Genomic DNA, 27,885 nt, shown 5'->3' on the forward strand with positions numbered 1-27,885 from the left:
CCCACTGGCTGTCGTAATTTGTTTATCTTTTGGGCTTTGTTTATACTGCTGGCAACACCTGGGTCACGGTGACCTGTGTCACTGCTGGGTCAAGATGGATAGGTGGCAGCACTTGAGGTGAATTACTGAATTGCAGAGAACGTATACGGCCAGACGCACTGATGTTCCTGCCTGTGGGTCACCACGATATGCTGAAATCTATTGTTGCGACCTCAGGAATCCAGAATATACTTGGGATATATCTGGAAAACAGAGCCGTGCTTTGCTTTCTGCAGACCCAATGGTAATGATGTAATATTTCTGTTAGCATGTCTTCGTTATATAGTTCAGCCTCGCACATAGACCCCGAAACAAATATATTCAATACTGATCGCGCAAATTAATAATTTGAGGTAGGTCTCACTTTCAGCAGTCTGAAAATGAAGAAAGTCTCTGAGCCCCCTTTTTATTACGATTCATTGAACCCGTTTAAAACATTTTCTGTAATATTACTGACTCTATTCAGACCTGGTATAAATTTAATATTGCTGACTATATGCCCGCCTCGGTATAAATATAACATTGGTGACTTTATGTCCGCCCTGATGTAAATGTAATATTGCTGACTATGCAGCCCCTGTATGAATATGATATTGCTGGCTACAGCCAGTATATGCTCGCCCTTGTATAAATGTAACATCACTGTGTCAAGCCTCTCTGATGCCAGCCTGTTTCTGTGTGATATCAGAGAGCCTATATAGAGAGTTATAGAGTATCCCTGGTGATATTTTGAACACTGAAACCCCTCTCAACAGTTGCTGTTTGGAGGGGCAACAGGACAGCCACTTGTGCAATCTTGCACAGACTTGGGAAAGTATCAGGGTGTCTTGACGACAGTATCTGCCATAACTGACAGATACTTGTACAAGGATAATGGTGTTGATGAACCATATCCTTGCACAATGCCCATTCTCTGATGGTCTCCTCAGCGTCTACAAAGGTGTTCTCACAATGACTGTAGAAGTCAATGATGTTTTGGAGTTGTTCTGCACCCCAGTGTTTTCTAGCATCTGCAAGAGCAAATGAATGTCTAGAAAAAACTAACTCCGGCCATTTGCACATCAGTTTTGAAATGTTTGTATCATCACAATGTGAAAATAATCTTACTTTCATAAAGTAGACTGAAAATGATTAAATATGCTTAAAATGAATCTACAGTCTATTGTAAAATTGGGTATTTTATGTATATATTTTCTTAAAATATAATGTAGCGTAATGAAGCTTTGTCTGCTTTCATCAGATTAGCCAAACTGATAACACATTTTACAGTTATTATATTACCTTCAGACAAGAAAGACAGTCCTCTAAGTGACAGGACTGACATGCATGTGACAACGTCATTAGTCACAGCTGGGAGTCTGCACTCAAGCTCGCTCATGAGGTTTTGTGGGAAAGCAGCCCTAACATTTGAGAACTGCTTCTCAACGCCAGCCTCTGATGTTATTGGAACACCATCAAACTCGCAGCTTCCCTTCGGACACAGACTTTCAAACTGGAGAAGTGCTGGTCCATTTTCATCCTTCAAATACTGTAGTTGCTAGAACAGAGTAACATGCAAAGTGAGACTTTAGAATAAATTATCAATAAAGCGGTATTTATCTTATTATCTTGAGTAAGAATCTAGTAAGTGAGTAACTGCTGTTTCAAATTTGAAGAAAACTTTGCTTAAGATATTGTTTTGGTTGGAACTTATTACAAACATATAGCTTTGTGATACCTGTATAACAGCATCAACGGATGGCCTCATTGCAGCATGGTCTATGTCCTCCTTCTGAAACTGTATGTGACATTTTCACACTCAAGCACCTCCTCTAGTACAAAAAGACGTTTCCTTCGGACAGAGGATTTCTTGAAGAAGTAGAAGATGTCTGACAATGTCTCTTGAAATTTCTTCAGATAGGGAACATTTTCAGTAGCCTGGCTAGTAACCAGGGCAAGACGATGATTCCATCAATGCAGCACATTTTGATGAGGCAATTTGCTCCTTTGCCAGAAGTATATATTCAGCATTGCAGATTGAACTGCACATTCCTTGTCATTCAACACTTTGGAGACAACTGTAGACATGTTCTGTCTCAGAAATGTAGCTTGAGTAGCAGAATTGTGGTCATCAGCCTGCATGTGCTTGACCAGAGTGTAATGCCTATAATTATGGCAGCCAACCGTAAATGCATTGTTCTTGCTTTCAGAAATACAGACATGGCAAGTCATGCCAAGTGATCTCTCAAATCCTAACCAGTTGTACTTTGTAAGCCAGCCACTTTGAAATCACTTTTCCACTTTTTGTTTCTTTTGCAAAGGTTCGTTTTCTGTGTCATATTATTCACCAGTTTTCTCATATGGTAAAGATTTTTGAGCGGTAGTATTGACTAAACTTGCCTTAATACGATGGCTTGTCATCGCCGCCGCTGTCAAATTTACGCAAACGTAGTAAACGACTTCCTTATAAGGAAGTGCCGTATTTCACGGAACAATTTAAATAACCAACTTTCCCGGGCGATGATTATATATTCACTCACTCTGACGAATTCTAAGAGAAAAAGCACAACAAATCTGTTGTAGAATATCAAAATACTTAGAGTCTATAAAAGAAAAACAACGCCCATATTCAAGTTTATATTTGTTCGTTACCCCGTTCTGACAAACGGAACAAACAAACGGAAGAGTTAATGAACCGGAAACATTTATAAACATTTCACAGTCGTCTTTGACATGAAGTAACCCAGGACATGTACACACATATGTACGTCTTTGATTTGTGATAGGAAATTAATACTGCTCGAGTCAATGCGTCCAAAAGACCCACACATGTTACGCTGGTGCGTTCAAACTCCTATATGTGCGTCCAAGACGCAAAAACGCGCTCTTCAGCCAACACTGCTGGCATAAATGTGATATTGCTGACTTTGTGCCACCCTGGTATAAGTGGACTATATGCAGCTGTGGTATAATATAATATTGGTGACTTAAAGCAGCCTTGGTATTAACGTAATACTGCTGATTATGTGCATGCAGTTGTATAAATGTAATATTTTTGGCTATATGCATGCAGTTGTATAAATGTAATATTTTTGGCTATATGCATGCAGTTGTATAAATGTAATATTTTTGGCTATATGCATGCAGTTGTATAAATGTAATATTTTTGGCTATATGCATGCAGTTGTATAAATGTAATATTTTTGGCTATATGCATGCAGTTGTATAAATGTAATATTTTTGGCTATGTGCATGCAGTTGTATAAATGTAATATTTTTGGCTATATGCATGCAGTTGTATAAATGTATTATTTGCTATATGCATGCAGTTGTATAAATGTAATATTTTTGGCTATATGCATGCAGTTGTATAAATGTATTTTTTTGCTATATGCATGCAGTTGTATAAATGTAATATTTTTGGCTATGTGCATGCAGTTGTATAAATGTAGTATTTTTGGTCATATGCATGCAGTTGTGGTATATGTAATCTTGCTGACTTTATACAGTCCTGCTGTAAATGTAATATTTTTGGCTATATGCATGCAGTTGTATAAATGTAATATTTTTGGCTATGTGCATGCAGTTGTATAAATGTAATATTTTTGGCTATATGCATGCAGTTGTATAAATGTATTTTTTGCTATATGCATGCAGTTGTATAAATGTAATATTTTTGGCTATATGCATGCAGTTGTATAAATGTATTTTTTTGCTATATGCATGCAGTTGTATAAATGTAATATTTTTGGCTATGTGCATGCAGTTGTATAAATGTAATATTTTTGGCTATATGCATGCAGTTGTATAAATGTAATATTTTTGGCTATATGCATGCAGTTGTATAAATGTAATATTTTTGGCTATATGCATGCAGTTGTATAAATGTAATATTTTTGGCTATATGCATGCAGTTGTATAAATGTAATATTTTTGGCTATATGCATGCAGTTGTATAAATGTAATATTTTTGGCTATGTGCATGCAGTTGTATAAATGTAATATTTTTGGCTATATGCATGCAGTTGTATAAATGTATTATTTGCTATATGCATGCAGTTGTATAAATGTAATATTTTTGGCTATATGCATGCAGTTGTATAAATGTATTTTTTTGCTATATGCATGCAGTTGTATAAATGTAATATTTTTGGCTATGTGCATGCAGTTGTATAAATGTAGTATTTTTGGTCATATGCATGCAGTTGTGGTATATGTAATCTTGCTGACTTTATACAGTCCTGCTGTAAATGTAATATTGCTGACTACTGCCCACTGTGGTATAAATGTAATATTGCTGGAGTTAATACATCATATAATGAAAACTATAACATGAGCATTTTGTATTTAAACAAAATTTATTGGCATGATAGATGTCAAAAGGGTTATGCAAATTATACGTAAAGAGCACATTACAGTTCAAAATTTTGAAACAAAATCCGTTGAAATGAGGCATGCTGTCAACAAGGTTACACACTCTACTTCAGGACGGTTACTCTCGGCTGCTCAAGTTGAACGTAATGTCAGGCATGGAAAAGTGCTGTTTTACACAAATTAGTTTAAGAGTCACTATGTTTGGCAAGGTGGTTAGTGAGTGGGTATGGTTTTACGCCGCTTTTAAGAATATTCCACCAATTTCACAGTGGACAACACCGGAAATTGGCTGCACACTTTTCAGTCATGTGGGAATCGAACGCGTCAAGCGCGAATTAATAACACTTTTCTCGCCTTAACTAGAGAATCGAGCGAGCCATGAATATGGCACTGAAGAGTCCCGTCACCGAATGCCAACCCCGGCCCACATGGCCACTGTAGCACTGAGACAGTCAGTCGTAAGTCTGTGTTAATGAATGGATTAACGGATCACCTCAGCGCTACTGTTGTCTTGTAGAACGGGGCTCTTCATACTTGATCAGATAAATTGCGCAAACAACAAACGTATCTTACCGCTTTAGCACAACAATAATCGGACAATACGTCGGGCTTGTTATGATCAACATAATATGATATACACGTAACAGAAATGTCCAATGAAAAGTTGTGTAAACTCTCTTCTCTGTTTATATTAACAACTTAGTAGCGGAAATCAATGACTTGAATGTTAGACTGTGTTAATAAGTGGAGTTCAAGGTGGAGATTTCCGCCCTGGAGGACATAATAGGTCAGAGACCAATTTTACAATTGGCACCGATGATGTCATACACCCATGCCTATAGATATCTCGGAATATAGTTTCAGGAAAATCTTGACATAAATTTCACAGCTGGTGAAATTTCAAAATCTGCTAATCGTGCTCTTGGAGTTATTATCTGTAAATGTAAAGCACCTGGAGGAATGAAGTTTGAAGTATTCAACACCCTGTATGAAAATCTTGTCTAACCAATTCTATCTTACGGAGCTGGAATATGGGGAATAAAACTGCAGCAATGTAATACAAAATAAAGCATGTCGGTTCTTCCTTGGTGTAGGAAGCAAGTCTCCAACTCTGGCCGTACGAGGGGATATGGGATGGACATCCACATTAACAAAACAGAAGTTAGACATAGTACGATTATGTCGTGTTATCAGTAACACTGACAGCGATCGAAACATTCATAAAATTTACACATGGTCTGACAGATTTCGTAAGTCATGGATTTACAGAGTAATCACAGCTATCCGATCCTGGCATTTACCCGTGACTGATGTGTTTAATATAACTCAAAATGAAATGGATTCTGTAAAACATTGACTGTATTTATTGCATCAGTATGACTGGTTGAATCAATTATGGAACGACAGAGGACTCATTAATGGCAACAAACGCCGCACATACCGTCAGTATAAACACTCACTTAACACAGAAACCTGTGTTAAATCTGCTGTTAGCCGGAGTGCTTTCGCTAAACTTAGGTGTGGGACATTACCTTTGGCTATCGAGACTGGACGGTACTCTCGCCCAATCGTGCCATTAGCAAACAGATTTTGTATTTTTTTGTGATAAAAATGAAATTAAAAATGAAACTCATTTCCTAACATGTTGTAATTTCTACAGTGACTTAAGATATGACCTATGGGCCTTTGCTGAATCTCTTCACCCATCTTTCTGTGAACAGGAACCCTCAAGCCAGCTATATATACTGATGAACAATCAACTCCATAATGCAACTCCATAACTGCACTTGTAAATAAGATGTACAAACGCCGAATGGCACATATGTATGGATAATTGTATGTAGTATTAAGTAGCTAATGTAATGTAATATAATGTATGTAAGTAATGTATGTATGTAGGGTATGCAGTATATGTAATGTATGCAATGTATGTGTATGCAGTGTAGTTAGTGCATGTAATGTATGTTGTGTATGCGTGTAATTAGTGCATGTAATGTATGTTGTGTATGCGTTTTATGTAGTGTAATGTAATGTATGGTTGTGAATGTCACGCATGTATTGTGTATTTATGTATAATATTTAACTATACATGTGTTTTAAAATTAAAATTATATTTATGTTCTCAACGTTAATTAGTGTCTCATAGGCCTATTGGCCGGGTGTTACTTTTAATTTGTAATTCCTACGCTATTTTTTATTGGTTTATGTAACACTTGACATTAAATAAACTAACTTTCTGTCTGTAAATTCTCAATTTGATTAAAGTCCGAACTATGCCTTTGGTAAGAGCTTAAGACCGTTAATGATCAAAGGCCGAAGACCACGGCTCAGAATTGGCGTCAAGCAACTTTTGAATGACCTATGAGGCGACCAGGTGATTTGGCCTTTCAGGTCACTTGGTGATTGGTTGTGACAACAACAAAGGGTTTTGATCGTACCAACCATACTGAATGTTTTTGTTTGTTTGTTTGTGCGTCCAAGCAAAGTGTTACAATGCAAGAGAGAAAAAATAATTTAAGGCAATTTTCACGCGTTTACATGTCACGCTTTACATTCAGTGTATCGAATATAACAAACTGTCACCTGTAGGATCTCTGGAGCCACCATCATCCCAAAGTGTTGCGTCTCAAAGATATTCTCTCTAAGGCCGAATGAGACGTTGTGGGCGATGGAGATGGGCGTGATGAGGACGATGAAGGCGATGGTGACTCCTATCAATATGGTTGTTAACTTAGCCGTATCATCCCTGAGGGTTTTGGTGTTGGTTATGGTCCGTCTTTTGGAAGACGGACGCGCAAGAACGAAGACAGTAATGGGTGTCAGTACCAGCAGGATACCCACCGGAAGCAATGAATACAAGAAGGTTCCAATGACCAGATATGTCTTGCTGAGGACGGCCGTGTTCGTGTCTCTAGTTGGGGATACAGACGCCATTGACTATCGTTGTATTGAAGTCTCATATACCATTGAAGGTAAGCTGTCCGATGAACACCGTGACTATGCCTATGATGGCGTTCCTTTTTGTGCAGATTAATTTTGTCTTGAGAGGAAAAACAATGGCGATGAACCTTTCAAAGCTGATGAAGAAAATGAACCAGGATGAAGACATCTTGCTGGTCTTGTGGACGATGAAGAAGAGAGAGCAGCCAAAAGAGGACAAGGCTCGTACATCGAAACCCAACATATTCCGGAGGAACTTTTTGTTGAAGGACATGATGAAGGAGAATATCATGTCAGACACAGAAAGCGCGATGAGGATGAGGTTGCTGGTCCTTGTCCTGAACTTCTTTCCGAGCATGACGGTGATGTTGAGAGTGTTGCATCAAGGAAAGTGGCACAATAACATACCCCACATAGTCAGCGCGATCTACCTTCCTGTTTCCGCCGGCATTGTCGTCGCCATCATCGGTGGTGTTTGATGTGTCGGTGATACCTGATCCATTCAGTGGTGTATGGTTGTTTGAAGTCGTAATGTTGTCATGCTGGCCCACAGGCTCTACAGTGGTTGTGTTCTCCATTGTAACCAGAGGGAGTATTCCTAACAGTACGACTATCCTCATGCGTTATAAGTTTTTCGTGCGCAACAGTCGTAACGAGTGCGCGAAAGTGCGACAAAGGATTTCCACCATTGCGGCCTATGGAGGTGCGGCATAGCGTTCATGTAGTGAACGCTATGTATCTTAGCTACATTTATATGTAACCCCTCACGCATCCGGGATAGAACATCGTGAGACTTATTCCAGGGCATCGTCGAAAATCTCCTGCGTATAAATCTCCACAAGTACTAGCACAACAAACCTGAATATCTGGTAACAAACCACAACAGGAGAGGAAATTAATACACTTGGTGCGACTTACCCATCTTGTAATCACTGTTCCCCTGGAGTCATCCACGATAATCTCCAGGGTATACAATGACATATATTTGCTAGTCTGCACCTATTTAAAGATAATCCAGACGTTTTTTGTTAGGATTACTGACTGACGAGTAACCTCGCGAAAACTCGCTTGACCGACGTGGTCAAACATAGAAACTGTTCCAGATGCAGTAACAGCTGCCTAGTTTCCCCGTGCATCACCAATGACAACGCCTATGCCGACCATGAGCAACATCAACCTAACAACATCGTTAAGAATGCCTAGAGCGACGTAAACTTAAACTCACTCACTCACTCGTGTAATCGTCTATACGTCAACGAATGCACAAGAATGTTTATTTGAAGCGAGATATTGCGCCTCTCTCACTTGGGCATTCTAATATTCTAAAATAATCGCACCTTCCTGCCCGTGTTAGAATATCATATGGGGCAACAATTCGCCACACGGAGTTACGTCCCTTGAGTTGCGGGAAGCCTGATCATTAGGTCGGGTCTTGGGTCTCTGACCCGTGAAAGTCCCGGGGTAGAAAAGGCCTGCAGCAACCCATCCTTGTCATAAAAGGCGACTATGCTTGTCGTAAGAGGCGATTAAAGGGATCGGGTGGTTAGGCTCGCTGACTTGGCTGACACATGTCATTGGTTAACGTTTGTGGAGATCGATGTTCATGCTGTTGATCACCGGGTTGTCTGGTTCAGACTCGATTATTTACAGGCCGTCGCCATGTAGCTGGAATATTGCCGAGTGCGGCGTAAATCTAAACTCACTCACACACACTTCTTGTCCTGTTGTGCGAGTGCCTGTCTAACATAATGCAGTGAATGGGATTTTGCATGGCGACAGCTGGCATTTCCTCTGATCAAACTGCGCAGGAAGGTCACTTGCATTCAGATATGTGTGAAGCAAACAAACCCACAAGATGTGTTGTTTGAACTCTGTGTGCAATATCTTTGGGGTTTCAGGTGTTAATTAAAGCCTCACAGAGTAAATCCTGGCATAGTGCAGCCATCAATGGGCCCTCAAACACCACAAAAATATATAATATCTGAACAGATCCACTCGCCAGTTACTTATAGGAAAACAACAACACGCTGTATAATGTAAGTTTAGTTTTACGCTGCTTTTAGCAATATTCCAGTGATATGGCGGGGAACACCAGAAAAGGGCTTCACACATTATACCCATGTGAGGAATCGAACCCACGTCTTCAGCGCACGAGCGAATGTTTCAACCACTAGGTTACCTAATCGCCCCACTATGAAAGAACAGCAGGCTCCTATAATCTCTTATCTGAGTGAGTGAGTTTAGTTTTACGCCGCACTCAGCCATATTCCAGCTATATGGCGAGGGTCTGTAAATAATCGAGTCTGGACCAGACAATCCAGTGATCAGCAACATGAGCATCGATCTGCGCAATTGGGAACCGATGACATGTGCCGCGCCAACCAAGTTAGCGAGTCTGACCACCCGATCCCGTTAGTCGCCTCTTACGACAAGCATAGTCACCTTTTATGGCAAGCATGGGTTGCTGAAGGCCTATTCTACCCCGGGACCTTCACGGGGCTATAATCTCTTATCTAAGCATCCTAGTAATATTAATAGACAATGCCACCCTACTTAGATAACGCTTTGCTGATTATTAAACAATGATAATATGGTACTGAAAATTGTAACATAAATCAAAACTCTCTTGTCAATAAGGAAAATATCAAGGAACGTTATTAAAAGCAATCATTTATCATTTATATTGTTGGTCATTTCATCACAGAGGGTCAGTTTCTGGTGTCCCCCGCCGTGATATCGCTGGAATATTGCTGAAGCGGCATGAAGCAATACTAACCAACACATCACAGGAAAATGGGGCAGTAGAGACGTCTAGTGATTGAAAGGATTTCGCACCTCGTCAAACCGAATACCCTGTTCGATTTCCCACATGGGTACTATATGTGAAACCAATTTATCGTGTCCTCTTCCGTAATATTGCTGGAATATTTCAAAGGGTGTGATAGTAATTCATCCGGATTTTTGTATTCAACTGGACTCTCATTTATTTTGAGTGAGTGAGTGAGTGAGTGAATGGGTGAGTGAGTGATCGGGCTAGTGTAGCACTCAGCAATATTCCAAACAATCGTGTCTGAACCAGACAATCCAATGATCAACTACATGAGCATCGATGTGCACAATTTGGATACGGTGACATGTTCCAACCCAGTCAGCGAGCCTGACCTCCTCATCCCGTTAGTGGCCTTACACAAGCACAGGTAACTGACGACCAATTCTAGATCTTCTCTGGTATAGCATGACATGAAAATGAAATCTACGTGCGTGTACAATGGGTACAATGTGTGAAATCATAACAAAAAAGCTGATTCCTGTTTAGCTTCTCACATAAAATGTTGTGATTTGCAGTCTGCATGCTATGCAATAGCGGATACATTCGTTGATTCACGGTGTATGATTAGCCAATGGACAGGAACAACAAACCAAATTTTACGAGCCACCCTTTCATGGTGTCCCCGGTACTCGACAAGGGTACATTATCTATTGATTTGAAAACAAGTTCTAAAAAGTCCAGTGTATGGGAAAATGGCAATTTTAGCAATACATGGATTCCGGCAATATTACTGCAGAGAACACCTGAAAGGGGCTCAGCACATTTGTACCCATGGGGAGAATCGAACCCGGGTCTTCGGCGTGACGAGCGAACACTTTAACCACTAGGCTACCCCACTGTCCCTCTACAAATGAGCTCAAACGATAACAAGTTAAGGGTGAGGCTGCCAGAAATTATCAAAACGACCAGGTGATGATTAAACACCTCTCCGAGGATTGCGTTACCAACACTCCTCGATATCAGTTTGACATTAATGATCTCCGCACGCGTGAACATGTCATTTGCACATACACGCATACAAAGGTGACAGAAAGTAAAGTAATTGATGTAGATGTGATGTTATCTTCAGTTGTTTTACATCATCATAATCGTCGCGCTGTTGCCTGAAACGTAATGGTTTTTATGGAGAAGAATGAACACAATGAATGACACTCGGAAATGTCGGTCTCAAATGTCCTATCAATTTTGATTGGCCGATCTATATCAGACATGAAGCGCGTCAAGAAATTGGAGTTACGTCCCTTGGTACGTCGTCTGCTAGCTTTCCAAGTGAATATGTCTTCGATATAAGGTGAAAATCTGTTGTATTTGCAAGCAAATAGGTATGTTTTCGTATCTGATAAAAGGTTCTCATTTGCCTGTTTTCAAAAACCTTGCATCAGTCCTGGACGCACCGTCAGCCCGCTTAAAATTGGCTTCGCGCGCGCGCACACGCACACGCACGCACGCACACACACACGCACACACACACACCTTGGAGCCCCCTGTGATAATTGAAGTGTCACATATTGCAGGAGAGATGTATTTGAGTCATGCAAGACTAGCTGTTATTAGTCGGCCATCAAACTCTATGAGAGATGGAGATCTAGCGTTGTGAAAGACCTGTGAATTTTGACTCTGATGATGCCGAGCCGGCCCATCCCAAGAATACGTGTGATTCAGTGCGGCGGAATGTTCATTTTTGCATAAAAAGGGGACCTGATATCTTTATTTGCATATTTACCTGAAAATTACCCCAACGGATACATTTTTAATCGTTGGTTCGGGTGTTTTATGCCAAAATCTAGAATAGGACAAGAAAGCACAGTACGCTTCAAACGGTAACCTGCTGTCCAATAGTGCCCTCTGGCTAACAGAACAGGCATTCGTTTTGTTATGAAATGATCTCTCAAACTGCATGCCTTGTCATATGAGGGACGCTGGGTTATGAGGGACGCTGGGGAAGCCTAGTGGTTAAAGCCTTCGCTTGTCACGCCGAAGACCCAGGTTCGATTCCTTACATGGGTACAATGTGTTAAGTCCACTTCTTGTATCTCCAGTTGTGATATTGCTGGAATACTGCAGTGTAAATCCAAACTCACTCACTCTCTTTGTCGTATTAATGCCAGTGTCATGTCCAGGACCTCTTCGGTGTAATAGGTAAGTGTGGGAATTAGTTAAAATTTCTCAATTGATGATTGGGTCATTACAGGCGATCAGTTATTGAAAATAGGGAGGGTGTAGTTGGGTTGGGTTGTTGCAATTGCGCAAAGCTCACTTGTAAATTTCACCTCTTCAAAGGAGTAGTATGGATATGTGCGCTATATAAATATCATATAGTAAATGAATAAATAGTATGTTAGGAACATAAATTTCCTTAAATTCTTTAAGATAAACTCAGTCATGACTTGGAGGGAGTTCGTTGTGCTTACAAAATGTAAATCCAATGGCAGACAAAACCAACCTTATGGAAATTATTGCTAATGCAAATATTTGTTCCAAAACTGTTTGTGTTCGATTATGAGTGAGTGAGTTTTGTATTACGCCCTACTCAGCAATATTCCACATGTGTGGTGGCGATCTGTAAATAATAGTCTGGATCAGACAATCCAGTGATCAACAACATAAGCATCGAGCTGCACAATTGGGAACCGATGACACGTGTCAACCAAGTCAGCGAACCTGACCACCCGATCCCGTTAGCCCTCATAATCGCCTTTCATTACAAGCATGGGTTGCTGAAGGCCTATTCTATCCCGCACCTTCACGGGTCGTTCGATTATAACAAAATTTCATCAAGTGCCTTGTCATTTCGTGACTGAGACCGATTACCGCTTAGTTCGGACCACCCCTATGATACTCAACCCAGAATACCCTGCACCTGTGCTTGTGCAATCACGTGACCCATACCGCAACAGTTCCGAGATTTTGTCAACAATCTCCACATGACTCTACAAGTGGCATCAACCTATACCCCTTGCCCAAGAATACAGACTCCGCCCTAACCCAGTTTTTACAAAGATGAGTGATTTTAGTTTTACGCCACTTTTCCAGCAATATCACGTTAGGAGACACCAGAAATGGGCTTTATACACGGTACCCATTTGGGGAGTCGATACCGACTCTTCGGCATGGCCAGTTACCCTACTGCTCCCGGCTTGAACAGAAAGGTTGTGTGGTGACAATATGTCAGAAGTCAGCACCGGAGTTTACGACCTGGTTTGTGAACTGAATCGAAGTGAAATGTCACGTTTGTGTTGGAATGAAAGGGCAAATGTCAACTCCTTTTGTTGGGAATACTTGTTGGCGCCTAACATCCCAAATGTATGTTAGGGAGGTTGTTTGTTGAAACATGATTGCATTTGGAATAATATTTGATTTGTGTTTCAGATATTCGAGTAGTGTGTGGCCGTGTTGGATGTAAGTCAGCATTAATGGGGAGAGGTATGTGTTACTGAGCGCGTTCCACCACCGCCATCAGTCTGATATTTCAATAAAATCAAATACCACGAGTTTATGTTGAGCATAGTATACAGTTTTTGGGAGAATATACCAAACAGCAAAAGAAACGCAACAAGTTTTTAATAGAAGACACATACATGAACGCTTACTTTTACGAGATTTAATTTTTTCAAAACTGGCGTTTTTGTTGTTCAGTATGTCTGATATCAGTTGTTTTTGTTGTAACAGGAGCTATATAGTGTGCCTTTATTGATGATACGTGTCGGTGATCAAATCCTTCTGTAAATGCGACTCTTCTGGGAAAAGTAATTGAGGGTTTGTGATGCTGAAGCTGTACAGTTTATCATAAGCTTACGGATCGGGCCTCGTAACTCCATATGTGTTGTACAAATGTTCTTAACACATGCATGAGGATAAGATGAGCTGATACTGCTTTTATGCCTCTGCCATACATGGAAGGGGGCATATGGGGTTACCTTGTCCATCCGTCTGTACGAAACAGGGTCTGTACTCTGATAAGTGGATAACTTCTTCTCAAAAACTCCTGTACGGAATTCAACTAACTCATCCATGTGCTTTCTTGGGACTCGAATGGTGTTTATCTCACATTTTGTTTTTTAATTTAGTTTTTTCATAAGCTTAGAGACATTTGAAATTGGGCATATTTTGCAAAATGTCTCTATGATGATAGTGTAAGAGGGAACGAAGTAGGGTGTACGTTATCCACTTCTGAAAAAGTAATTTATGGAATTCATTTCGATCAGACATGTGCTTTATAGGGACTCCCTAACGCGTAACACAACTCTCAGCCAGTTCGCTACCGTTGATTCAAGAACTGAACGGTTTACCGGCCTATTATTATTTTTATGACCATGAATTTACATACGAGTTAAATGTATGTGCAAGGAAATTATCTGGAGTACATCGATATCGATTTTGTAGTCAAAACTCCACGGGAAATATTTCTAGAACGTCTCTAGAAAATACGAGGGGTAACCGGCCAAGAGAATCTGGAGAGGGTTGTGTTGACTTTACTTACATTGGCATTTTATCAGCCATATAGCGATGAATCTGAGTAGGATGTATAAAGGCGGTGTTCTCGGCCGCGACACAGGATCATGTTTTGATAGTACAGACCCGCTTCTTGGCTCTCAGCATGTGCGAGCTGTACATGCATGCATGGTCACCCGCCATTTTCCGAACCGGAAGTATTTACGGATATGTAGCCGGAAGTATTTGAAGATCTCTTGAAATTGTTTCTAGTTAAGACATCTTGAACCGAATTATAGATCTTGAATTTAAGTATCTTCAATTCGACATATATTTAAAACAATTTTAGATATCAGTAATCCCTTAATACATTTTCTCTATTTAAGATATCTTTTTCATTTCAGGATATCTCTAATTCAATGCAAGATATCAATTCTTTTCAAGATATCATTAATATGATTCAACTTATCCTTAAATTCATGATATCCTGAATTGTACTGGCGATATCTATAATTATCTCAGTTGAACATATCTTCTCTTTAGTTCAAGCCATCTTTAAAACAATTCGATATCTTTAATATCTTAATAAAAGTGAAAAAGGTTTGCTGTACTTCCATGCTGATTTAACTGCTGAATCTGACCTCGAAACCAGTCCTTTTATTTTCTCACAACGCACCAGAAATTCCCTTATTCTCCCATTGGGTGTGACGCTCTAAGCACTGCCTGCAGAAACGAGTCTTGTTGTACAGGTCAGTCCTCGCATAATAATTTGTTCTGCATTAATCACATTCATTCACATTTACTCACTCGATTAAGCATTTTCATAATTTTCAAATTTGAATTCATAGATGTTTTTTCCGGTTAAAACGTTTTTAAATATCCGGATTCTTTTAACTTTTATCAAAATATTGTGCACTAAGCCCAGGGCTAAAATATGGGATACTCTGATAAACTATTCCCATCCACTTCTGGGTCATGGATATCAGTGAACTCATTAGTGAAAAAGCCAAGCAGGAGGATGGTGGAAGTACGCCCACAGGGTACTCTCGTCATTTATAAACAGGATGACAGGAATATCACCATAGTCCAGATGAAACTGCAGTCTCTGAACAATGAGTAGTTCAGTTTTACACCGCACTCAGCAATATTCCAGCTATACAGCTGTGGTCTGTAAATAATCGAGTCTGGACCAGACAATCCAGTGATCAACAACATGAACATCGGCCTGCGCCACTGGAAACCGATGACGAGTCAACCAAGTCCGCGAGCCTGACCACCCGATCCAGTTAGTCACCTCTTACGGCAAGCATAGTCACCTTTTATGGCAAGCATGGGTTGTTGAAGGCCTATTCTACCCCGGGCCTTTACGGGTCTCTCAGATCAATAAATAACAAATAGTTTCAGTTTTTTTATTTAATTAGGCAGCGACAACTTGTAAATGTGACCGGCGTCTTGTCAGGGCACAGACAGACACGCCCACTGACATCAGCGTCAATATTCCTATCCCGAGCAATAACGCCCAGAAGACGAGGTCGTTGCTGCTGTCACGGAGGTCGTACCATGACAGTCCCTGATCATCGCTGATAAGTAGATGCGGATCGTCGTCGTCGTCTGCAAAGAAAAGGGACAAGCAATCAAAGGAAGTTAGCACTACGACGGAATACTTAAATAAGTATGTAGCATTTGGCTGACTGACCTTTCTTATGGATAAATTAAGCGCCTAAACAAGGAGAATAGGTAAACACATTGGTGAAAGAGCCAGTGAGCTTGACATAACAGTAAATCTTCACTACTCGTGCTTTCATGCCACAAGGTTCATCATGTCACTCCGTAACCAGTGGGAATAACGTGAATATGACGTGTTGCGGATAGGAATAAGGGAAGCAACTCTTACCATCTTCAGATCTCCGGCGTCTTTCGTTCGCACAGGAACTCTGGAAAAGACAAAAGTTTCACTCGGGTAATTTTTACAGAATGCACGTGGCCACTTTTCGACAGAACGGATATAGTTGACCCATTCTGTAAGGCTAAGGGTCACCAATTACTGCCAACGCAAGACGTCAAGTAAATAAACAGGATGTATTTTATGGTCGTATTTAGCAATAGAGGCTGGGCTTGTAGCATTCCAGTCTGGAGGGTCAGCTCAATGTTGGAGGAGAGACCCAAGAGTGAGTGAGTTTAGTTTTACGTCGCACTTGGCAATATTCCAGCTACATGGCGACGGTCTGTAAATAATCGAGTCTGGACCAGACAATCCAGTGATCAACAACATGAGCATCGATCTGCGCAATTGGGAACCGATGACATGTGTCAACCAAATCAGCTAGTCTGACCACCCGATCCCGTTAGTCGCCTCTTACGACAAGCATAGTCACCTTTTATGGCAAGCATGGGTTGTTGAAGGCCTGTTCTACCCCGGACCTTCACGGGTCAGAGACCCAAGACCCGACCTAATGATCAGGCTTCACGCAACTCAAGGGACGTAACTCCGTGTGGCGAATTGTTGCCCCATATGATTTGGGCAGGGAACCACCTCAGAAAAACAAACGGCCTAAAATTAATGTCGCCCGAGGGCCAGAAGACCAAATATGATCCCACGATCTGTGCAAATGTAGATGATCAATCAGAAATGTGTACCCTAAATGTTCAACCGGCCCCAGTTATCGCTCTTGCGACCTCTTACCCCATCGCATACTTTCTCGCATAATGTGAAGTTGCACTCAAAGCGAATAGATGGCTCGCCAGCCATGTCAAAAGCGCTGAAATATGGACTCATTGATGTAAGCCCATTGGTCACGAAGCCTTGTTTCTGACTGAATACCACGCCGTCGCCACATCTGGAAAGATAGATCGGGCATATTGTGTGGACTAATTCTGTTTTATATTCGACTTGTCCCAGACAGCGGTAGGAAAACCAGAAATCCCCTCTGAACCGAAACACGTGAGTGAAACCATAGATAATAAGTCATAGTCTCTTATCTTATGGTGATAGTAATAAACCTATTTCCATTGAAAAGGGACCACAGGCTGACCAGAGATGGAGGAAATCTAGACTTGGTTCATTTAATGCTTTATAGCATTGCATAAGGCTTGGCAGTTCAGAGAGACAAGTGAAACCAATGAGATTTTGTGGTGCTGACCAGGAGAAGACTAGGCCATCTTTGATCCAAACTGAATTTGTCATGTTTGAGGCTCCAAGTGAACGCCAAGTCTTCTTAGAATATTGGGCGGTCTGAGGCCGTATCGAGAAAGCAGTTCAGAGTAATTCGACATTTTGCATCCTAATTATCCCAAAAATTGCTCTAAACAACCTCACAGACATCAAGCACTTTCAACTAAGATGCCAGCTACCCAACAGTCCAATGCACAGTGATTAACGCTAAGCACGCTGCATATGGTGTATGGGCAGATCCAGATATTTTGAAAGGTGGGGTTTGAATCTCCTGAATCCTCCCTTGGCTCTGGTTACAGGGTGCCAGCATTTATTCTCACCGAACCGAGTTTCAAAGGTCAGGAAAGAGTCAAAGACACACTGCACCCACCCCTATGATATGAAATTATCCTCTGATAATCGAACCTACCCAGCTCGTAGAATTGAGTATCTTCTCCCGGTCAAGGTGCCGATTGCGTCACATCCATCGGGGCGAAGACCCTTTTCTTTATTCTTGCCTGCAAGTAACATGTTTTGTCATTATATGTACCCTATTCTCGTGGGAAGGTTTTGCACGCTATGAGTAGTCACACGGATGCCTATATTAGTTTTCTTTATCACATTAATTTGCAATGGACACATCCGGATTAGAATGTGTTATATCAGCTCTACTCTAATTGGTTCACACACATCATCGTATCCTAATGGCTTAGATCGATGCTCATACTGTTAAATGATCTGGACCAGACATGATTACTGACACCTGTGTAACTGGAGCGAGCGAGTTCAGTTTCACGCCATACTCAGCATTATTCAAGCTATATGGCGGGGGTCTGTAAATAATCGAGTCTGGACCAGACAATCCAGTGATCAACATGATCATCGATCTGCACACTTGGGAACCGTAACATGTGTCAACCAAGTCAGCAAGCCTGACCACCCGATCCCGTTAGTTGCCTCTTACGACAAGCATAGTCACCTTTTATGGCAAGCATGGGTTGCTGAAGGCCTATTCTATCCCGGGACCTTCACGGGTAGTGGAACTGGAATATTGTATAGTACGGCGTGAAGAGAATTTAGCTCCGCTGCAGTGGAATGGTCGAGGTCAAGTACAAGGATCTGGATAGTTCACACACTTCGCTAACGCTGGACAGCTTGACGTGACAACACGAATTTAGTCCTTCCGTTACTAACAGACAGCAACATGACAATAATTGAGACGAGATGAGATAAATGGTTGATGACCTTTGTGTTTGTCATGTCCAAGTGAAGTGAGAAAGCTGAATGCGAGGTCCTGCACAATTATGATGTGAGGGACGTACGAGTCCCAGAAACATTCTGTGTGGCCGCCACCCAGGAACATCAATATCAACACGCTGATAATTTCTGTATGTGTTTGTTGACGCAGTATCCAAACTATATGGCAACGGTCTAAATTCACCGAGCCTGGACCAGACTAGTGATCAACATGAGCATCGATATATGCGCATGGGATACAATGGCATGTCCATGTGCAACGTTTGTTTTTTGTTTGCGTTTATATCCGAGATCAGTAAAATGACGGACTGCCGACATTACGATGTGCAGATATAACGACTGTATTGGCGAGTTTAGTTTTCAACCGCATTCAGCAATATTCCAGCACTACGACTATCAGTGACCCCGCTACCTACCGTCCGTTGATGCCGTCAGGACGACCTTCCTGCCCAAAGGCACATTCTTGTTGGTCAGATGAGCTCCAAGAACATCCGTCAAAACCAGCGAAAAGGTTGACACGGCTTTTTTTCCGTTATGAGTCTGGATTTCCAGTGGTGCAACTAGACTAAATAAGCGAATCAGAACATTGAAGCAGTAACTGGGGGGTCTGATACTGGCCCAGCATATTTCGACGATGGCATGTTGTCATTACATTCCAGACTATATGAGCGAGTGAGTTTAGTTTTACGCCGCACTCGGCAATATTCCAGCCATTTGGGGCTGTCTGTAAATAATCGAGTCTGGACCAGACAATCCAGTGACCAACATGAGCATTGATCTGCGGAACTGGGAACCGATGACATGTGTTACCTTAAGTCCGCGTGCCTGATCACTCGATCCCGTTAGTCGCCTTACAAGCCTAGTCGCCTTTTATGGCAAGTTGCTGAAGGTCTGTTTTACCCCGGGACCTTCATGGGTCAGTTGAAGCAGTAATTGGTGGTCACATGTCTGATACTGGCCCAGCAGTTTGAATTAAATACAGATTACCAAAATATTGCATACAGGTTGAGAAATATCAGTTTCACTGAAAATGTCCACCAAGGCAAGAATATTTCGAAGATGGCGATCTGTTATTACATTCAAGATTATATGAAAGCGTTCTGTATGCATATGCTACAATCTAGTGGTCAACAGCATGAACATCGATCTACCATGTAAACCATGTCAGACAATACCACCAGATCCGCATCTGACTGGCATGGCATGCTGAAGACTAGGTCTACAGGTTTCAGCTCGGGGGGGGGGGGGGGGGGGTTGGGGGGTTGGGAGCAGCACATATTCAAAGATTAGTACCTTTCATCCACCGTTTGATTGGGAGAAATCTGATTTCCGTTGTCGTCAAAGGTGCAGGTGACGAAGAACTCCTCGTCGTCAGAATGGACTGGATTGCCTGGCTCGCCCCAGGACACCAACACTTTGACAACGTACACCCTGGCGTCTTTGCGTTTCTGGATGTCATTAAAACAATTATTGCAACATGTCAAATGTTTAAAGTAAGAGATTCAACTACAGTATGCCCCACCGGAAAAACACGGTATTTATACTTGTACCCAACAGTATAAAATGTAGAAATCAGGTAGGAGATACAATATAAAGCTGGGATGGGTCCAAATGCTCTACCCGGGCACCCCACCGTACTATCTTACCAAGACCCATTATGTTATTTCCGGAAATCAAATTTGAAAGAAATTGCAATATTTTATACAGCACGGAGGCTAAAATGTAGAGTTTATATACTCTCCCCAAACAGAAACGCATAGGCGATTTGTATTAGTAAAAATCTACTCATTATATGCTGTCTTCAAACAATTGTCAAAATATCTAACATAAAGCGATGAAAACACGAGTATACTATTGCACAGGTATGAAATCGATTTTCAATAAAAATGTTGATTTTGATGAAATTTCTTACAAGGATTAGAAAGGCATCGACACAACGCAACGGAAATCACCTTCCTCTTGAACTTGTGGAGCAAAAACATGCATTGTTTGGCAATAAAAATCCAGATAACTTTCGGAAATTGGCATTCGTTTTGAAGGGGTTTCAAGGTCAAATCACAACGCCATGCCCTGACTGAACAACATCGCCATTGAACGTTTTAATCTTTCTTTCTCTCCAGTATATTATACAAAGCAGGATCCTGGGTGATCCTGGTTCTCAAATTGTCCTCGAGAAAAACAGGTTAAGAAGGAATTCGACTAGTGTGGGAAATACGTTTCGAAATTTGAATGTAGAAACAAAGCGAAAGATCACAAACAATATTACATTGTCGAGACGAGACGCGTGTTTTATGCTGTCAATATGGAAGTTTTCATCAGGCCACATTCTCGTGAGTGAGTGAGTTTAATTTTACGCCGCACTCAGCAATATTCCAGCTATATGGCGGCGGTCTGTAAATAATCGAGGCTGGACCAGACAATCCAGTAATCAGCAACATGAGCATCGATCTGCGCAATTGGGAACCGATGACATGTGCCAACCAAGTCAGCTAGCCTGACCACCCGATCCCCTTAGTCGCCTCTTACGACAAGCATAGTCGCCTTTTATGGCAAGCATGGGTTGCTGAAGGCCTATTCTACCCCGGGACCTTCACTGGGGGCCACATTCTCGTATTTATAAGTTAATAGCAAGTTAAGAAGCGGGAGAGTGAAATATTTACAAAATGACCATGAAAAGTCACTAGTTGAAAGTGGAGATTCTATTGACAAAACTGGATTTTTCAGTTTTCGCCACGGACTAGCGGGCTAGTAGCTGTGTCTCAATTCCAATCAGATGTCAGGATCACACCCGTGAAATGAGTGAAGACTAAAACATGTTATCGACCAATAGTCTCGTTTAAATCAGTACTGCAATGACTATGAAAACGGAAGTACGGCTCTGCGGGGACCAGTACAGCCCTCATTACCAGAGCACAGGGCCGTGACTTCCATTGGTGAAAAGAAACAGTAGCATCAATAATGCATGATGCTAAAATGGTTGAGCGAATTGTTAAACTTCTCTTTCCACGAGATTGACCCGGGTTGTGGGTCTAATATATACGATGTACATCATCATTGAATCATAAGATGACCCATAAGCAAATGATAATGAACGTACATTCCGATTAAAAAGCTAGGGAAAGTGGGTACCGTAATAGTCGCTCTCGGCACTCTTTTCTGAGAAAGGGGATAGCTCTTCACCAGAAAAAAACTGCTAATCGATACGAGCACTAACGCTTGCGCTTGACTCACAAAATCTGACTAAAAATAAAGACAGAAATGAGCTTCACGCATTGTACACGTGTGGAATCGAACCCGGGTATTGGCATGACGAGCGAACGCTTTAACCACTGTCTACCCCAACACAACCTGTAGATACAAATGCAAAAAATGAGGGTTTTTGTCTGTTTCAGACAGTACTTTAGTACATAGCGGATCACATGACCCACCAATGGCTACACAACATTTTTATAACGCGCAGAAATACCTCCGTGCTCGTAGATCTGGTTCAGCGACATTTGTTGGCTAATCTACATCTGTTAATTATCAGCAATGTGAACACTGAACAGCATTTTCAGAAGCAGCCATATCTGTTGATAAGCCACCACAGAAACCGGGGCAAGAATGCAGTCGTGGTTAAAGATGTATAAATACCATCACAAGGATACATAGTGAGGGGGGTTGCAGACAGCAAGCGATGTACGTAGTGAAACAGGTTTCGTCCGCCGCCGGCGACAGGTGAAGTTGTTTATAAATCCTATTAACTCTCCTAGCAAGGTCATGGCCAGTGAGCGCTTTTTAATGTTTATTTCAGACATTGCGACTTAGTTGGTCCAGTTATCCAGCTCTCATGGTCTGTAAAAAAATCGAATCTGGAGAATCCAGAGACCGACAGCATGGGCACTGAGCCACGAGACCAGAATGCTATGACGAGTATGATGCAAGTCAGTGATTGTCACCTGATCTTGTTGGTCGCTTGTTTGCCTGCAGGCGTTAAAATCAACAGGGCCCAAATCTGTAGGCTCAGTTGGTGAGTCAAGGCGATAAAAACGAAAAAGACTGCATTGTACGCAATTTCAAACTGTTTCTTCAAAATCAAACTAAGCCTACGGCACACGGAGATAGATTGGTATTCACATTTCTACGCCAAGCACTGAAATACCAGGAAGTGAAACGTTGATTAAGAAAAATAAATAGGGGGGTGGGGGGTGGGGGGTGTCACTTGAAATTGACAGATAATTAATGACGAAGACCTGCACATATTTCTTACAATAATTACAAGAACAGGCACTGGGCCTCCAGGCCAGCAGTTATTTCGAACTAAAATTTCACAGTGAAATATGGTCATCAGTCAAAAGGGGTGTCTCACAGTTAGCACTGAACCTACAAGCAAGTTGTTCTCACTTGAAATTTGCAGGGACTGCTCCCTGACAGAGCATACGAAACGGGCAATTCCAAGTTCACGCCTTGCGCGGCCTTGGTGAATGCGACTTCCTTGTTGTCACGGCAGACAGCCTTGGCCTCGGCTCGCAGATCCGTGGTGACCTTCACTCGACCGTCCTTTATTCCATCTGGGCCACATTCAGGAGTCACTGGGACAGAAGACTATTTAACATGAGTATGGATTTTTTTCACGACCGGGCACACCTGAAATGGGCTTCACACATTGTGCCCATATGGGGAATCGAACCCGGGTCTTCGGCTTGACGAGCCAACGGGTTAACCACTAAGGTTCACGATGAACGTTGCATGAAATATCAGTTACCGACCTCTTCGGCATCATAATAAATTAAAATGTTTCTCGGGCATATTTGTTTCGAAAGTGACGAGGGCAGCTAGACACTTCAAAAAAATATAACGATGGAAAAATGTGAAGTGGGAGCAAGGCCTATTTATTTTTTCTCTCAGAAATACATCTCCGGAAACCGAGCATGTGTTAAAGAGTTGTAAATTCAGTCACTGTCTTACACTCATTCTTATTGTGGACAAATGGATGATCGGCCAAGTTATTTTTTTTTCTCAAATGGCAAATAAAAAGGACGCGCAGATGGCCGAGAAACATCACTGCAGCTTTAATGCAGTGATCACTACTGAAACCCAAAAGTTTCCCGTACCACGTCCACAACACTCCTTGGCAGAAAGTAAACATTGTACAATGACAACTGATAAAATGAACAATACTTACCCAGCATAATGTAGCCATCTGGAATTTTCGCCAGGGAACAACTCTGCAACACAGCATAAGTTACTATACCAAGAGGTTATCGATTCAGGACCATGTGCCGAGGCAGGAATCATGAAATGTACTGAGCAGCAAGAGTGAGTTAGTTCAGTTCTACGCCGCACTGGGCAATATTCTAGCTATATGACCGGGGTCTGTAAATAACTGAGTCGGGACTAGACAATCCAGTGATCAACAGCATGATCATCGATCTGCTAAATTGGGAACTGATGACGTGCCAAACAAATCAGAGAACCTGACCACCCGACCCATAGTCGCCTCTCACGACAAGCAGGTTTTGCTGAAGATCTTTTCTACCCTGAATCTTTATGGGTAGAACCGCAAAAGGAACAAAATTTCGAAACACTGAAATCCCAAAACTAACCGTCCATGTTTATGTCTCAAGGGCTGATGTAAGAGATGTTAACCTAATTGCACCAAGAGCAAACATAGATAAAGACCTAGCTGAATCAGCTAAATTCCAATTGCAACAGTGTTAAAACGTCAGGTTTTGCTGCACATATTTCCGTGATGCAGTACCCATGAAACCATAGCAACACAGTGACAGCTGATACCTGTTTGCAGGAGCTGTCATAGCTCAGACGTGTCTGAACGGAAACGTTTCGGTGCCACAACTGGCCAAACTTTAGAGGAAAAATGAGCTCACATTTCTGCTTATGTTAGATTTGTTTATTTCTGAACAACTGACGACTGACATTGCAATTTGTGGAAGTAACAAGGCACTAAATCGCGCCCTGATCTTCCATTTAAAAACTGACAAATCAGTTTTGCGTTTCTTTTGTCAGTATATTTTGAAATTTACTCAAGCAAAAAACTCTGTTCCTCAAAAAGTTTCATTTGTAGCTTCGGGCTGTCGTAGAGGGGTCTCCTAAAGTGAGCGAGTGAGTGAATTAATTTTACGCCGCACTCAGCAGTGTTCCAGCTATATGGCGGCGGTCTAAATCGAATCTGGACCAGACAATCCAGTGATCAACAACATGAGCATCGATCTGCGCAATTGGGAACTGATGACATGTGCCAACCACGTCAGAGGGCCTGACCACCCGATCCCGGTTCTCCTAAAGGATCACCGATCCATCACAACGCACTTCAATTGCTTCTGCAAACCGCATGCTAAATGTTTTAATGAAAAATTCAACGTTTAATTGCATTTTCCTATCTTAATGGCAACAGGACCGTGTTCCTGCTGTTAGGAAGCCGTAAAATTTATACCTTTTGATTACAAGAGAAATGCCTAGAAACTTGAAATGGCTTAAATTTGTTAAGATTTAAGTAATCGTGTTAGTTATTACGATTAGTGAACATTCTGGAGGAAAGGGTTCCACCCGTACCCACCTCTTCACACGGTAAAAGGTGTCCTTCCCTTTTTACCAATATTCCAACACTGAAATAAGTTCATTGATTCTTATAGCTGTTCTAGTTTAATGAATGCATATTTAGGGTGAGGAGTGGATGTTAGTTTGTTATTTTGGTTTTAGAGAGTACTGGTGGAACTCTTACCCATTCTGGCAGTGGTGTTGGCATGGATGTTAGCAGCCTTAGGCTAATATAGACTTAGATAATTAACCCAAAACACATGAATGGAAAAGGAGACCAGAGGAAATCGAGGCTTTATTCATTTAGGCTTTAGCTTTGAAGGGAGGGCAAAGCAGAAGGGGCAATGAGATTTAGGGAATGAGTGGTGAGTTCAGTTTTACGCTGCACTCACCAATATTCCAGCTATATGGCGGCGGTCTAAATAATCGCATCTGGACCAGACAATCCAGTTAATAGCATGAGCATCGATCTGCGCAATTGGGAACCGATGACGTGTCAACCAAGTCAGCGAGCCTGACCACCCGATCCCGTTAGTCGCCTCTATGCCAAGCATAGTCGCCTTTTATGGCAAGCATGCATTGCTTAAGGTCTATTCTACCCGGACCTTCACAAGTTGATTAGGGGGAATGGGGTAGACGAGGTGTGTGTTAGAGAATATGTTACTGAAACAGGGGCAAGCCAATATCGAGGTGGATTTAGTGAGCAGATACGGTTACCGCAGTTGTAGGATCGTCATCGAGATGGGTTTTAACACCAAATGGAACAGTTTTCGAGGAATATCAAAGTGTTATCAGCGTTTAGTCCAAGACGAACAAACCAAAGGTCAGGGTGAATTGAGAATTGAACCCACGATCAGGAATTTCTAATTCATCCGAGAAAAGGGCCGGAATTCTTTTGAGTCAGACGACTTGGCCACCTGTTTGTGTAGGGTAGCGTTTCACAAAGCTATCGTAGCGCGATGGTGAACCGTTACTTAAAGATAGACTTACAACTGTCGTGGCTCTACGATCGCTTTGTAAAACAATGCATTAGTGATCGAATTAAGTAGTAGTAACTCACGAATCCCAGGAGGAGTGCGAAAAGGCTGAACATAAGACCTGGTACAAATAAAACAAATTAAATCCACATCTAAAACATTTGATGATTCACAAAACTATTTCAATATCAGTTCTTTTCCAAGTTAAGTACTATATTTACCTTTTTTCATAAGACTGAACATGAGACGTTCCTACGCTGCTACATTTAATCAGCAAAATTGACATTTTGGCATTTTAATGGAATTAACAGTTATTTACCACTTGCAAACAAATACACACGCACCTGCCATTTTGATCTCCTTCCAGCTGATTCTTTTTCCGAGGTTGTGGAGGTCAAAGTTATAAACTTGTGAAGCTCGTGCATCACGTGGAATGATGTATTCGCGAGACTTGCTTGGTTGTTCTGAAACACGCGTTCTCTGGACAATGCCTCAGGTGATGTTCTCCTTTCACATTTGCGATATCATGCGATCGGGCTCGGCGCAAGGTGATGCCCATGGTGATCGTGATGCCAGTCACTGGATAATTTGGTTCCATTTTGATTATCAGCAGAGCGACCCAGAGAACTGGTGTTACAAAACAAAACAGCAAAACAATAACAAAATAAACAAACAAGATCTGAAAAAAACCCAAGAAACATCCACCAGGTCACCGAGAACTACCTCACGTAGTGAGGCGGTGGGATGTCCTTCTGGTTAAAGTGTCTGCTCGTGTCCGTTCGGGTTCGGTTCCCACATGGGAACATTGTGTGAAGCCATTTCTGGTGCCAGCCACCGTGTTGTTGGAATAGTGCCTAAAGAGGCGTACTCATCATACGTTATTCCTGTCATGAATTGCATTCGTTTGGCCAGATTATGTGTTTTGTTTAATCATCATGAATCACTAATAATCCAAAATAATCTACAGTAACTATCTGATGAAGGTGGAAGGGAAGTCCAGTGGTTGATCCAGTGGTGTCCTCTTATCACGCTCAAGACCCGGGTTCGATTTCTCACATTCTTTTGTTCCGTGCCCTGACATTGCTGGTGAATATTCTTAAATGCGACGTAAATGTTGAACTCTTTCACTGCAAAAGTACCATTTTGCTTGCTGTACGACGAACCGAAAGCGATGTGAGGTGATGTTGGCGTTCAAAGATCACGAATTGGCTGTTTTTGTTCGAATCGAAGAGCACGGCGATAGCCACTCATGCGCATGCGTGTAGTATACCTGTAGCTCGTTCTGGTGTGCATTAGGGATACCTCAGAATCTATGTGTTACAGTCTGTACACTTGTTGAAATGTGAACGTATCGAGGCAAATCCGGGTCT

General features: G+C 41.7%; 2 protein-coding genes and 1 pseudogene across 2 annotated transcripts; all 3 read right to left on the reverse strand.

The window, feature by feature from the left end:
* Positions 1 to 744: 744 nt before the first annotated feature.
* LOC137267672 (uncharacterized) lies at positions 745 to 1,786 on the reverse strand. Its single transcript, XM_067802142.1, has 3 exons — positions 1,757 to 1,786; positions 1,321 to 1,576; positions 745 to 1,049 (listed from the first exon to the last, which is right to left on the reverse strand). The coding sequence occupies exons 1-3, from the start codon at positions 1,784 to 1,786 to the stop codon at positions 745 to 747; spliced, it is 591 nt and encodes a 196-aa protein (XP_067658243.1).
* A 5,147-nt stretch (positions 1,787 to 6,933) lies between these two features.
* On the reverse strand, positions 6,934 to 7,952 carry LOC137267673 (galanin receptor 2b-like; annotated as a pseudogene).
* Positions 7,953 to 15,983: 8,031 nt separating this feature from the next.
* On the reverse strand, positions 15,984 to 26,977 carry LOC137268326 (vitelline envelope sperm lysin receptor-like). The gene is made up of 10 exons (XM_067802877.1): positions 26,860 to 26,977; positions 26,599 to 26,636; positions 24,166 to 24,208; positions 23,385 to 23,572; positions 20,295 to 20,449; positions 19,418 to 19,566; positions 18,175 to 18,262; positions 17,277 to 17,430; positions 16,488 to 16,527; positions 15,984 to 16,204 (listed from the first exon to the last, which is right to left on the reverse strand). Exons 1-10 carry the CDS (start codon positions 26,864 to 26,866, stop codon positions 16,011 to 16,013), a joined length of 1,056 nt encoding a protein of 351 aa, XP_067658978.1. The 5' UTR covers positions 26,867 to 26,977; the 3' UTR covers positions 15,984 to 16,010.
* Positions 26,978 to 27,885: the final 908 nt, after the last annotated feature.

The sequence above is a fragment of the Haliotis asinina genome, chromosome 16 (assembly GCF_037392515.1).
Source record: "Haliotis asinina isolate JCU_RB_2024 chromosome 16, JCU_Hal_asi_v2, whole genome shotgun sequence".
Classification (NCBI taxonomy): domain Eukaryota; kingdom Metazoa; phylum Mollusca; class Gastropoda; order Lepetellida; family Haliotidae; genus Haliotis; species Haliotis asinina.